This window comes from Lotus japonicus, chromosome 4, assembly GCF_012489685.1.
Source record: "Lotus japonicus ecotype B-129 chromosome 4, LjGifu_v1.2".
NCBI classification, from domain to species: domain Eukaryota; kingdom Viridiplantae; phylum Streptophyta; class Magnoliopsida; order Fabales; family Fabaceae; genus Lotus; species Lotus japonicus.
Genome location: NC_080044.1, coordinates 60,073,895 through 60,087,294, shown reverse-complemented (window position 1 = coordinate 60,087,294; position 13,400 = coordinate 60,073,895). Strand labels below are relative to the sequence as shown.

Sequence of the window (13,400 nt, the reverse complement as noted above, 5' to 3'; positions counted from 1 at the left end):
TTGAAAACCACTACCTATCTTTTAATGCGAAGCGGTCGCGGAACCGCTACCCATCTTTTTAATTGAGTAGCGGTTCAGAACCGCTACCCAATTTTAGCAACGCTGAGTTTAGCATCACCCACTTAACCGCTACTCAACATTGAACATAACCGCTACCCAAGTCCTTTTTTGTGGTAGATAGGCCATCTTAATTACAGGCCTTTGTAATTAATGGGCGGTGAGTACGATGACCCACAAGAAGGTTGCAGAGTAACTATTTCGGACCCAAAATTAAGTTCATTTCTTCCGTACAGCCCAATGAAACATGCAATTCCAAGGCGTGTTTGGATCAGTTTTTAAGATTCATATAGGCCTAGTACTTCCTTAATACTATTTGGCTTATAATATATATATATATATATATATATATATTTTGAAGATCTTCGTCGGGTAGGATTGTTTTTTCTATTACACATGTTGAGATCAGCAGAGATCCACTCTACTCTACTGGCATGATGATCTCACTATGTAGAATTTGGTAAATATGAAGTTAAGTTTCATAACTATGTACAGAAGCAGTATATATACAATTGATGATCTATGTGTATCATCAATAACTGAATGAAAGTTAGCTCTAACAAACTAACTGATCAGTAACTAATAACTAACTTAGTCTATGAAGTTTGTAACAACAAGGAAGTTGCCACTCGATCTCATTGTCACTGTCATTGTCATTGTCATTGTCATTGTCTGTGTTATTCCTACAAGATGGATGTGGTCATTCCTATGGGCAACTTCTGTGTTATGATCTATATCATTCGAACCCACATTGGGGGTGAGACTCAAACCCTCTTGAATGACCAGGTTTGGCAGTAAGATTTCTTTTGGAGTTCAGCACACAAGAGAAAATTAACATTCCAAACATAAATACTTAACTTTAGAAATCCAAAGCATTTAAAGGGGACACAACTTGTTCTGAATTCTGATGACAATTACCACATCAAGAAGAAGCTGTGACACAACTTGCTTTAGATATTGTGAAGGTGGCGTCTAGAAGTCTGCTTCACATTCTGACTGTTCACACTCATTCTATTGAATATCAATTGGTGGTAGGACAAGTATACACCTGGAAAACATAAATAACATCGATATCATGACACATACACACACATATATATCCATTACTAGCTAGAACTTTTTCATCCGGTATATCGATCAGTGACTTTGTTGTTTTAGTATTGTAGTAATTAGTAATGCAAGAAACTTCGAATTTTACCAAGCATTCAGCAACAAACCAGCAACATGAGCTCTAAACAAAAACAGATTATAAAAATCCTAGAGACTCCTGCAGAAGAAAAATGATCCAGCAAAAAGAAGGCACCACCTACTTACAAGCACATAAGACTATAAGCATGTTTGGATGCGGATTAAAGAGCATTTGTTGAACTTATTTAGTATTTTTTCTAGTAGAAAAACTTCAATGCATGCTCTTTAGTGCGTAACCAAATGGGTTCTATGGGCTTAAGACTTTGAAAAAGACCAAATGAATCACGCGAAGAACTTGCTGCTAGACTCCAACTCCAAGAGGTAACACTGTTAGAATATAGTAAAAAATTATTCATGTGACATTAACCCAATAATTTAAGTTTTTGGGATATATTGGTTATTGACATGCTATTAGAATCTTTATGAACACTTGGTGAGTTCGATCTGTGTCCCCCTTGTTTATTCTAATAATTAACAGTTGAATTTCACCAGAACTTATATTTTATTCACACTTCAAGCTCAAGTAGGTTCTTACATGAGAGAGTGTGTTTAAAAATAATAAAAAACTCATTCATATGACATTTATCTAACAACTTAAACTTTTGAAATAATTGATTGTTGACAACACCATCATGAAACGACTATCCTTGCTTAGCAGTGGGTGTAAACATCATGTAATTTTACTTAGTGGCTGTGCTGGATACTCACAGCATATGGATATGGAAGAGGATGGTAGAATTGGAGATTGGGGTTTAGAGGCTGAGGATGGTAGTATTTGAACCCAACAAAGCTAACCCCAGGTATTTGAGCCCAAGTAATTTTTGTAAATCAAGCGTGAGTAAGTCTCACATTAGAAGATAAGGACAAATTTGAACAGTTTATAAGTGAGAGTACTCATACACCTAATGTCTTAAGATTATGGGTGAAAGATGTGATTTCCAACTTACTTTGTGGTTTACTCTTTAGCCCAATGTGATGATCTCTCATGGTTTAAATCATATTAAAGCCCGACACTAACCCAACATTAAAAGAGTGTTTAGAAAAACAATAGCTTTATGAGAAAGTTGGAGAGAAGAACAATGATTTATAAGTGTTGGTGTTGGAAGTCCAATTGCCTTAAGATTTTTGGACCAGATCACACACCACACTCTTCTTCGATCCACTCTCCCTCACCGTCACTAATGTTTTGGTTCATACACACACCAAAGTCAACAAGTGGATAGTCCACTAAGTCTAACGGCTCACGATTCATAAAAAGAGAGCTTGAAAAAAAAAGGAAAATAACTAACTTAAAAAAGGCTCAAAAGAAGAAGAAGAAGAAAAAAACTATCAACTAGAAAAAGAGTCATGGGTCTGTGAGACTCATGTTCACACAGAAGGAACACAAGCTCATGATTACGATTTCTGAGGTTCTGCTTAAGTACAAGTGCAGATAAAGCAAGTCCAACTAGACGAGTCCAATTGAACTTGAGGGAAGTATGAAATACAATAAGTCCTACGTGAGGGAGTTGGAGAGAAGAACAATGTTTATAAGTATTGATATTGGAGGTCCAATTGTCTTAAGATTTTTGAACTAAACCACACATCACACTCTTCTCTGACCCACTCTCTTTGACCTTCAGCAATGTGGCCACCGCCTAAATATTTAAGCAAGACATTCTACTCAAACTTTACAAACACTCTTTAACCTTTTTCTTTGTCAACGTTAATTTAATTAAGAGTAATCAATAGGAAGATCAAAATGTAGATAAATATATTAAATATACAGAATATAACATAGATACATATTGACCATCATTTAATCCTTTTAGAAATCTAATCACGTAATCATTTTCATGGTATATATCTTTTAATAGTCGGAATGAAATTTCTTGTCAAGTCTCTTCAACTGAGTGAAGTATGCAGTAATTGTTTGATCACCTTGCTTGAGCATATAGATCTCTTCTTGTAATTCAGAAATCCTAAATTTAATATGTCTTTTAATTCTTTCCACACTTCTTCTACAGTTTCAATCTAGAGTTGTGTAATTGAACGATGCATGTAAAGACTGTCCAAGAAAGAACTAGTGTGGCTGTGTTACATCTATCACATACAACAAACTGAGGATCATCTCTCTTTCGCGCTAAGGAAGAGTGACATCAACAAATTTATTATTGCTCTTTGATTTAAGAACCATGAACATAGATCTTGAACATGCATGAATGATAATTGTCACCCGTGGGTTTTCATTCTCAATCAAGAAAAATTTGATCACTATCGGATTCGTCATATCACCAAATTAAATAAACAAAAACTTCAATGAAGAATGATGCAGAAAACACAAATGAAAAAAGATGAAAAAATCACCAATCGAAAAACAGAATGTAGGATGAGAATGTCACCATGAATGAATATTTGAAGAATCCAGCTTCAGAATGGCATTGCCATGAGTTCGCAACAGAACTCTGGATTAAGGAACTCTACTACTATATTAGAACATGAGCCGAGATTGTGAAAGAAGAGCAAATAGATTAGTGATAGTACGTATTCTTCATTATTCTGAATTGAAGATTCTGTTTCTATTTATACACTACGAAAAATATTAACTCAAAATAGTAAAAGACTTAACAGAAAGCTAACTATTTGATATCACTTGTTCAATTCATTTAATATCACTAACAATTATGATAATTTGAGTCAGTTTCTTCTTCTTTATGAATGCACTTCCTTTTATGAAAAAAAAATAGCGATGATAGAAGTAGCCTACAAAATGGAAAAAAAATACGGGTGTAATTAAGACACTTATTCTAATGAAAAGACAACATTTTATAAATGTGAATCTATGATGAGAAAATATAGAATTCAATCATAAATCACTAAGTATATCTATACTTAACACTACGAGGAAAATAACATGGTTTTTTTAGCAATTGGTGGAGGTTCAAATCGCCACAAAATGAACATTCACAGCTGTTGGTGAAACGTTGTGATTACTAATATCGAATGATTAATCAGCAACGGTTTTTGTCAACCGCTGAAATAACTGTTGTTGACATATATTTTCATGTTTCTTTAGCGATTATAATGGTGGGAAGAAGGAGCAATGGCCGGAGGAGGAAGAAAGAAGAAAGGTGAGGCATATTAAAATTGATGAAATAAATTTTAGAGAGATTAAACTGAGGTGAAAATTCCATGTCCACTTCTTTAAGCTGACTAGACCCACACCATGTTGGTTGCTGATTGAGCCCCACCATATTGGTTGCTGACTGAGCAAAAAAAGAGTCATGTAAGCACTATAACGTAACCTGTCTTTATTTCAAATAAAAAAATATTCAAGGATAAAAAGCTATGAAAATAATGTTTGGGCTAGTTTGGTATATTGTATAATGTATGGCTTGATAGTACAACGCTTGATAGTATTAGGCTTGATAGTATAACGCTTGATAGTATTAAGCCTGATAAAATTTTAATATTATACAACGTTTGGTGACACTTTGTATCTTATCATTTATTTTAAATTAATATAAACTTATATTTGTGAAATATTGAATAATGACATGTATTATAAAAATGAAGATGGTGTTAGTAGGTGGTAAAGATAGCGGTAGCGGTCAAGACAGTTGCGATAATGGCGGTGGCGGTGATGGAGGGTGGTGGTTGTGGTGGTGGCAGCGGTGTTGTAAGTGATGGTCGTGGTGGCGGTGGTGGTGGCGATGGTGGAGGGTTGTGGTGGTAGTAGTGGTTTAGGTGGTGGTAGCGGCAGTGGTGGTGTTGGAAGTGATGGTGATGATGGTGGCAGCGGTGGCAGTGGTAGTGACGGTGGTGGCAGTGGTAGCGGCGGCGGAGGCAGGTGGTTGTGGCGGTAGTGGTGGTGCTGAGTCATGGCGGTATGTAGTGGTAGCAGCAATGACAATGATGGTTGAGGTGGTGGAGGCGATGGTGGTGGCAGTGGTGGATGGTGCTGGAAGCAATGATAGTGGCGATAGCAATGACGACAATGACGGTGGTGGCAGTGGTGGTGGCGGCGGTTGGTGTGGTGGCGATGGTTGAGGATTATGGTTGTGGCTTATACATCACACTTTTATCATGCCGAATTGAATAATCTATCATTTTAATGTATAAGAGGGGATTGATATTTAAGCTTATACAATACTATGTTAGCACCAAATAAAGGATAAAATCAATAATGTATTACATAAACTTATACTATCATGCCTAATACGATGTGTCAAACAAGTCCTTAGCGACTAATTTAGATGTGACCCTATGTTACAAGGACCAACATATTTAATCATTATCATTCTTTTCACTTACTATTCTTTTTTTCTTCACTGCCAAACATAACATATAAACTTAATGTGTCTTTGAATTTCTATTAAACTCAACATGAATCCACATAGAAGTTAACATGTCAAAATCTCATTTCTCCAATTCAGGTTAAACTCAAGAAAATTTTAGTTTCTACATTACGATGGTGTTAACTCTAACACCAAACCTAACAAGCACTAAAATGTAAAGTTTCCAACCAATGGCCAGAAGATGAACAATACAATGTACCGCAAGGGTATATAACCGGTTTCCTGGATTCTAACAACAGTGCATACGAGGAATCTGAATGAGAAGAAACGGCTAGAAAAGTGAAGTTCATGTACAGAGTACAAACTACAAAGATCCAATAGAGGGAAGTGGATCATATCAACCAACCACGTGACCCAGCAACAGTTTTCTAATAGGTCGATGATACACATGAAGGTGGGCCACAACAACACATCACAATCTATTTCCTTTTACTTGTGTTTTTGGTACAACCTGTACTTTCCATGTTGTCCTCCAACAAAGTTAAACCATTATCTTGTTCAAGAACACATAACGCACCACTTAACCGACCAAGATTCTTTCCTTTTCTTTACTTTCTTTTGTTTTTTCAAGGGGTCAGTAAAACTTTGTTGAAATTTTCTGTTCTGAGTCATGAATTCCTCATGGTCCTTAGGGCAAAAGGCTAGCCACTTCAGCAGATTATAAGCCATGAAATGAGCAAGAGCAATGCATTAGAAACTCTGCAGTTTGACTTTATAACTCATGCATCAAGTGAATACCAGCATGGACCCCGTTTTGTAAAGAAAAACCGCAGCACCTATTCAGGCAGGTACAATGGTAATTAGCACTTTAAAAGAATGCTTTCTAATATGCACAACTGAGTGACTAAGTGCATGTTTGGATCCACCATTATTTTGGCCTCACCGTGATTTTCCACAGTGTATCCAAACATGCACTAACATACATACATACATACATACATACATACATATGTGACACTGAGCACAAGAACTTCCTTAGCAAGGATATATACATAATAAAGAAATATACATGAAATTGGTGTGAAACTCTGCTTCAGTAACTGAGAAAACAATCACTCACAAAAACCAGATATATCCCTTGTATTATGTGAAACTGAAGTACCGAACCTCGCAGAAGTCTTCTAATTTCTGAAACTCATTACAAGTTGATGCACCGATTCAATGCAATTTGTCATGTATCTGGTGTATGGTAACAAATAAATTGTATCAATCTACTTGTAAATGTCAAAATACAGATCTTATATTATATTCTATACCTTAATGCTAAATATATATTTCAAAGAACCCATATATTTGCTAGCTTTTCTTGCTGAAAGTAAATCTTTCTAAGAATCTGATCCTATTTTCTCCTCAACCTCAAACCTTCATCAATTTAGAGCAATTAGTCCATTCTCTGCTGATTTAAGTTCTAAGAAACCACGATCGACGGATAACATGGAGGAAAACCATAATAATGTATGGAAATTATTGACTTACATGAACCAATTTCAATCTGATTTTATTTGAAACCAGCTTCCTTGTTCTCTCGCAGGATCTTATGAGATTGTAATCCCTGGCTTCTCTCCTGATCAACCCTCGCCTTTGTAATTGATGGAAATAATGAACATAGATCAATCTAGGAATTCCTTCAAACCAGAAAAGGTTATGATTAGATTGAAACAATAACTCATCCATAGAAATGAAAATCACACAATAAATTCCAATGAAAGATTATCAATAATAATGAAGGAAGCAAGGTGCCAAGGGATTCAAGGAAGGATCAACATTAATAAAATGTCATCAGGGGAATAATTTAAGAAATCTAGTCATCGATACTACACAAAGAAAACCATATACATTGGTGCAGCCCCCATTTAAGTCAGAAATAGCGAACAGATAGAGCTGCTTTGACATTTAGAAAATTATAATCACTATATCACTAACTAATGAAGAGACAGAAAGAAATAAATGGTTTAGAAAGAAATCAAGCACAGTTATTCTGCTGAAACTAAGAAGATTAATTCAAGAAAGAACCAAAGGCTTATCATTTAACCTAAATCATATTTCATCATCAACCCACCAACAGTGAAAGGAGTTTTTGGGGGTGCAAGACAAATTTGTAAGAACTTTAAGCCAAGACTCATTCATGTGATAAATTAATATAATTCCCTAGCTTCAGACTTGGCCATTTCAACCATATCTGCCAAGTTTCTTAATTAGGCTAACATCTTCCCTTTCAAGGAAACTTCTATAGATATGGATAAAAATATGTGTATAATGCATCCACACGCACCTACAAAGTAAAAAATGCAGGCATCCATACACACAAAATACATGAGCACATACTTGTGCTTCAAATTTCCATACCATTTATTTTGTTGAATAGGAAAAAGGCATCCCCTCATACCAAGTTCGTGGAATACCAGTGCCATTTAAGGCTCTACTTATTTGCTTTCATCAATCATATCTAACAGTATAACCTATGATTTCTTCGACTTCTATGGTTAAATAGATTGAAAACATTCTCATTGATTTGCTTCATTTTATGAAACAGAAGCATTACAACCTTGATTACTGACAAACAGAATGACATCTACAACACAAAAAAGATGTAATATAATGAGAGACAATGAGAAAGATTTTATTCCTATAAGAGACAATGAGAAAGATTCTATTCCTATAAGAGAGAATGAGAAAGGTTCTATTCCTATGAATATGAATACAATGAGAAAGATTTTATTCCTATGAGAGACAATTACAAATTCTATTCGAACTTTCTTCTCTTATGTCTTCTCAAGAGATAGGGCAGGGGAGCAGTGAGATAATGGCAGTGTATACAGGGTTTGTGGAGGTCAGAAAATGAATATATGTTGTTTGAGATATAATAAAGTCATTCATGAGTCTTCACCCCCAACAACCTAAGAATATAAGAGAGTTGATTCTTGGTTTATCAAAGTCTTTATGACCAAGTAGTAAATAAAAAAGTCAAAATTGCAGCACATGGTAGCATAGGCCTATGCATTGTCAAGGTTCGCACTTCAAGCTTAGAGGGCTCTTGTGTGAGATGGAAGGACATGTTAGAGACATTTTATAACAAATTTATTCACCTAGTATCTTAAGCTTTTAGGAGAGTTAGTCCTTGATAAATGGCTATGTTCGAAGGTGGAAAGTGAAATAAACAAGATAAAACTGAGAGACAACGAGGCCAAGTACTATTCTGTATTGCTTTCATCGAACTTATGAAAAATGGGCCAACATATACCAGGAGCTCAAAAATATTCACATTTAGCTACATCATGATGCCAACATTTGAAAAGCCCTAATGGCCATTTAAAGGATAAGATTCAGACCAACGAAAAAGGAAAAAGAAGAGAACATCAATGATCTGTAAACCTTCTGAAACTGTATCTATGATTTTAAATAAGACCTAAAATTTCCCCTAAAAGAGAGGGCAGATATAAGTGAAGAATGTTAATTCCATCCCGAAACCACTATTCATTAAAATCAAACACCTCAGCATCCCATCACTGCACAATTATACACAAAGCTCCCTGAATACCTTCTGCCAAGCAGGTTCCACTGTGGTGCACCTTCATCTGGGACCCAAGCACTAACTTCAATCTCCCTTCCATGATAAGCACCAGTCCCACCAATAACAATTAGCCGATCTCCACATGCCCGAAAGGCTAATCCCCAGCCATTCAAAGAGGCTGCACCATCAGGAAGTCTTCCAAGGGTAACCCAGGAGTTGTTGTGTTTAACATACCTCCTCAATTCCTGCTGTTCATAATCTGCAGCATACAAAACATTATTTACAACGGCAACCAAAGGAGGTGCCCCAGCACCGACTGGTGTACTACTCACCCCTACTCCTCCATTTCGTGCAGGAAACATGTTGGGTATTTCACTCCATTTTCTTGTCTTAAGATCAAACACCTCAGCGCATGTTAGATGATTTGAGTGGCCAGGTCCAAGCCCGCCAAGGACATAAAATTTTCCATCCATAAATACACCAGAACACAATTTCCTTGCTTTGTTCATGTTTGGAAGAGTCTCCCATGTTCCAGTATCAGAGTTATAAAGCTCAGCTGTACTCAAGATGTTTCCGCGCAAATCAGAACCGCCGGCTATTATGGCAATTCCTCCGAGGCTAGCTGAACCGAACAAGCATCTGGGACCATTCATTTCCATACCTCTTGACCAAGTGTTAGTCAAAACACTATATTTATGAATGACAGGAGCCAAAATTTCCTTTCCAAAAACAAGAAGCTCAGTACCGACGCCCAAGGACTCCTTATCTGAACACATAAAGCATTCAGTCCAATTCATTTTGGGAAACTTCATCCATCGGCCACGATTAGGATCAAATGCTTCCCAATCAATGATGTTACAAGAGAAGTAAACCCAATGTTCTTCAATACCCATTTGCCGCCTGAGCCTATACAGCTCTCCGGTCCGAATGAGAGACCAGAAACTCCGGTTCAGCGAGGCAATTGAGCCATAATCAGACCTTGAGCATCGGACGAGACAATTGATCGACATGTCCCGACCGAGCTGGTGAATGAGCAAAGTTGAATCATCCACCATCACACCTGCATGATTCTGGTCATTCCCTTGGTCCTGTGAAGGTATAAGACAATCCACATCCATCTCAGTGTCCTCTCCCTCAGTATCACCAGAAAGCTTGTTCCTTTCTCCCTCTTCTACCGGGTGCTTATCGTCTGAGAGATCGGTCAAAAGGTGAGCATTGTAAACCCACTCACTCTCTTGCTCACATGAGTTTGGCAAGTCCCTTGCTATGAGAAAGGATTGTTTCTCCAACATGGTGGATGAAAATTGTGAACCTGGTTCCTACCCATCAAAAATTGAAACAAAACATCCATTAATCAGATAGATAACAGTGATTCAAACTCCACTACATCAATATCAAAAATTCTTACTATCGACATATACCATAGCGATCGGATATATATTCCCCCCTAAGTCCAGAGAACACCCTATCCAATCATGCAAACACCATATCCATTAGATAGCAGCAAACAACAACACATTCAAACAATTTTCACCGATTAACGATTTCTTACGCAAGAGAGCACTAAAATAAATGCAGAATCATGCACATTCACAGAGAGATCGCCGACACAGCAATAAGTATCAAAGCGGTGAAACCAGTCTACCAACCATAATCACTAATCACTAATCACTAATCACTAATCACTAATCAGCAAGTAAAATCGAGATATGCAATGGAATTTTTTCAAAATCAGATATCTAGAATCTCGTGAAAAAAGGGAATTCACGAGAATTAATCAGATACACAAAGCTCAATCCAAATGACAACATGCATTTATACAAATTCAGAAACAGCAGAATTCTGTAAAATAATAAAAACTGTTAATTTTTATTTTCAAAAAAGAGAACACGTTTAGTTTGCATTGGCTACAATCCCAAATAACCCGTTCTCCCCCATTTTCTTCAACCCTGAAATTGAGCAGGTAAAAACGATAGACATGCAGAAAAATGCTGGAAAGAAACAGAAAATGAAAAACAGTGATTGATCAAGCAAAGCAAGAAAAACGAGAGCGTTGGAAGAAAAGCTCACAAATTTAGAACAAGGAGCAGTGAAGTTGAAATGGGTATGAGCCTTTTGATTCTCTCTCTCACTCTCAGTGTATCTTCTTCCTCTGGTTCTCTCTGGTTATTCTCTGTTGTGTTCGGTGACAGACAGTATCAGCTATTTATACTTCAAAACAATTATAAAATAATCAAAAAACAATATTATTTTATTATATAATATTATATTATAAAAAAGATTAAAAATAAAGCACATAGGACCCACAGTGGATGTCACGTTTTACAACCTTATGTGCAAAATTATTTTATGAATTATCTGATATTTAAAATTTAAAATTTAATATTTAAATAAAATTATCTAAGAAAGTAAAAATATTAAATTATGAAGTATATATTTAACCAATTTATTTATCATTTATCACATTATTTTGAATGTATAAATACATATTGACTGATTTACCATATCTCAACTTTTAAAACAATTTCATATAAAGTAAAAATATTAAATCATAAGTATATATTTGGCCAATTTCAAAAAAAAAAGTATATATTTGGCCAAAATATTAATTTTAACTTTTCTTTGAGTTTATAGATATTGACTGATTAACCATATTTCATTTTTCAAAAAACAATTATCTCTTAATGAATTTTCATATAAAGTATATATTTGACCAATTTATTTATGCATTTCTCACATTAAATTTATTTTGACCGGATTTATATTATCACATTAATTAAATTTAACTTGACTTTTTATTTACTGATACGTATTGACTGATTAACCACTTTGAAAGAATTAATGTTAATTATCCTAAATAGTTTTTTTTTAAAGAATTATCCTAAATAGTTATTTCAATGAATGTCATTAAATATTTTTTGGTGAAAAAATTGGCATTTTGTAGACAAAATATTTATTTTAATATTTCTTTAAATAATTAAAATGATTAGTATATTATTAAAATGGGTCAGTATATTTTGCTCTAGTAACAAAAAAAATACGGTCAATATTATATAATAATGGTTGAAATATGATAGATCGCAATTAAAAAAAATGTGTTATTCAACTAAGGATGTCAGAAAAAATCTATTAAAAATAACATGTTGTCTATTTAATTTAGGAGAACAAGAATAATATGGTTAAATATGTTCGTAGTCCCTCACCTATAGGGCTACATTTAAATAGCTAGGTGTCTAATCTTTTTTATGCACTTTAGTCCTTAAAAAAAATCTAGAATAAGGAAAAAATACTATTTAGTGCTTACGTGCTTAAATTAAATCACTATTATATGGTTTTTTTTTACGGTTATAGTCATTAGTAATTTACCATGGTGTAGGCTGTCAATAACTTGCCTACATTGAAAGGGGAAAAAACTTCATTTATTGGGAATGAAAGTGTTTTATTGTGGAAAATACTTCAACTCTTAACTATTTATGCCCTTTGTCACATTATTAAGCCCCTAAGTTCCATATTCATATTCATGTTTGTAATGCATACCATAATATTAAGACTTTTATTAATACGGTTTTTATCAAATGATGAAAATTACTTAATAGTTTACAAATTGAATTTTGGATAACCTACAAATTAATCATTCATATCAGCTTCAATGACTAAATTCAAATGAATGAAAAATTTAGAGGTCTTTTAAAATTCAGGTTGCATCTTATTCATAATTTTCACCATTTGACAAATAAATCATTAGTAAAACGACAATTATAAAATATCCTAGCAAAAGGAGTCATTTACGTTCATCCATGAAATATAATACATACAATCATTTTTTTAAGTAAAATATAATATATATATATATATATATATGAAATAATGAGAAACAACCTCTCTCAACATTGATACAGTACCTGGTCAGCACAACGCCTGCTAAAACACAGCCACTATAGTAGAAAAACCTCCTAAAATACTCTTAAAAGCCTCACACGCACATGAGTGTGCTACAATACATACAATCATATATTTACATTATTCTTAACATAATTAATTAATTCAAATTCAAATCTTTCTTGTATGTTAACAAACTAGTACTTATACCCGTGCGATGCACGGGATATTCATTTTTGTTTTTTTGTGTATTTTTTTAAAAATCTATTTTTTTTTAAGAAATTTTATGGATTGAAAAAACTAAATTTATTCTAGAACTGAAAATTCTTAAATTTATACGTTCTTTTTACTCAATGTATTTCTTTGAGTTACTATTCTGGTTTTTATCTTTTGTAATTATTTTCGTAAGTGCTCGATTGATGTTTTTT

General features: G+C 34.5%; 1 protein-coding gene across 3 annotated transcripts; it reads right to left on the bottom strand.

Annotated features, from left to right (window-relative positions):
* Positions 1–5,640: 5,640 nt before the first annotated feature.
* LOC130709865 (F-box/kelch-repeat protein At1g74510-like) lies at positions 5,641–11,260 on the bottom strand. 3 transcript variants are annotated; one of them, XR_009010214.1, is made up of 6 exons: positions 11,164–11,260; positions 10,515–10,558; positions 9,121–10,412; positions 7,059–7,207; positions 6,690–6,761; positions 5,641–6,358 (listed from the first exon to the last, which is right to left on the bottom strand). XR_009010214.1 is itself a non-coding variant. In XM_057558995.1 (3 exons), the coding sequence occupies exons 2-3, from the start codon at positions 10,515–10,517 to the stop codon at positions 9,075–9,077; spliced, it is 1,341 nt and encodes a 446-aa protein (XP_057414978.1). In that variant the 5' UTR covers positions 10,518–10,558; positions 11,164–11,260; the 3' UTR covers positions 8,765–9,074. The 3 variants fall into 3 exon arrangements, 2 of the variants coding, with proteins under 2 accessions (XP_057414978.1, XP_057414979.1); XM_057558995.1 differs by lacking the exons at positions 5,641–6,358; positions 6,690–6,761; positions 7,059–7,207 and having other exon boundaries at positions 8,765–10,412; XM_057558996.1 differs by lacking the exons at positions 5,641–6,358; positions 6,690–6,761; positions 7,059–7,207; positions 10,515–10,558 and having other exon boundaries at positions 8,765–10,412; positions 11,164–11,253.
* Between the last annotated feature and the right edge of the window lie 2,140 nt (positions 11,261–13,400).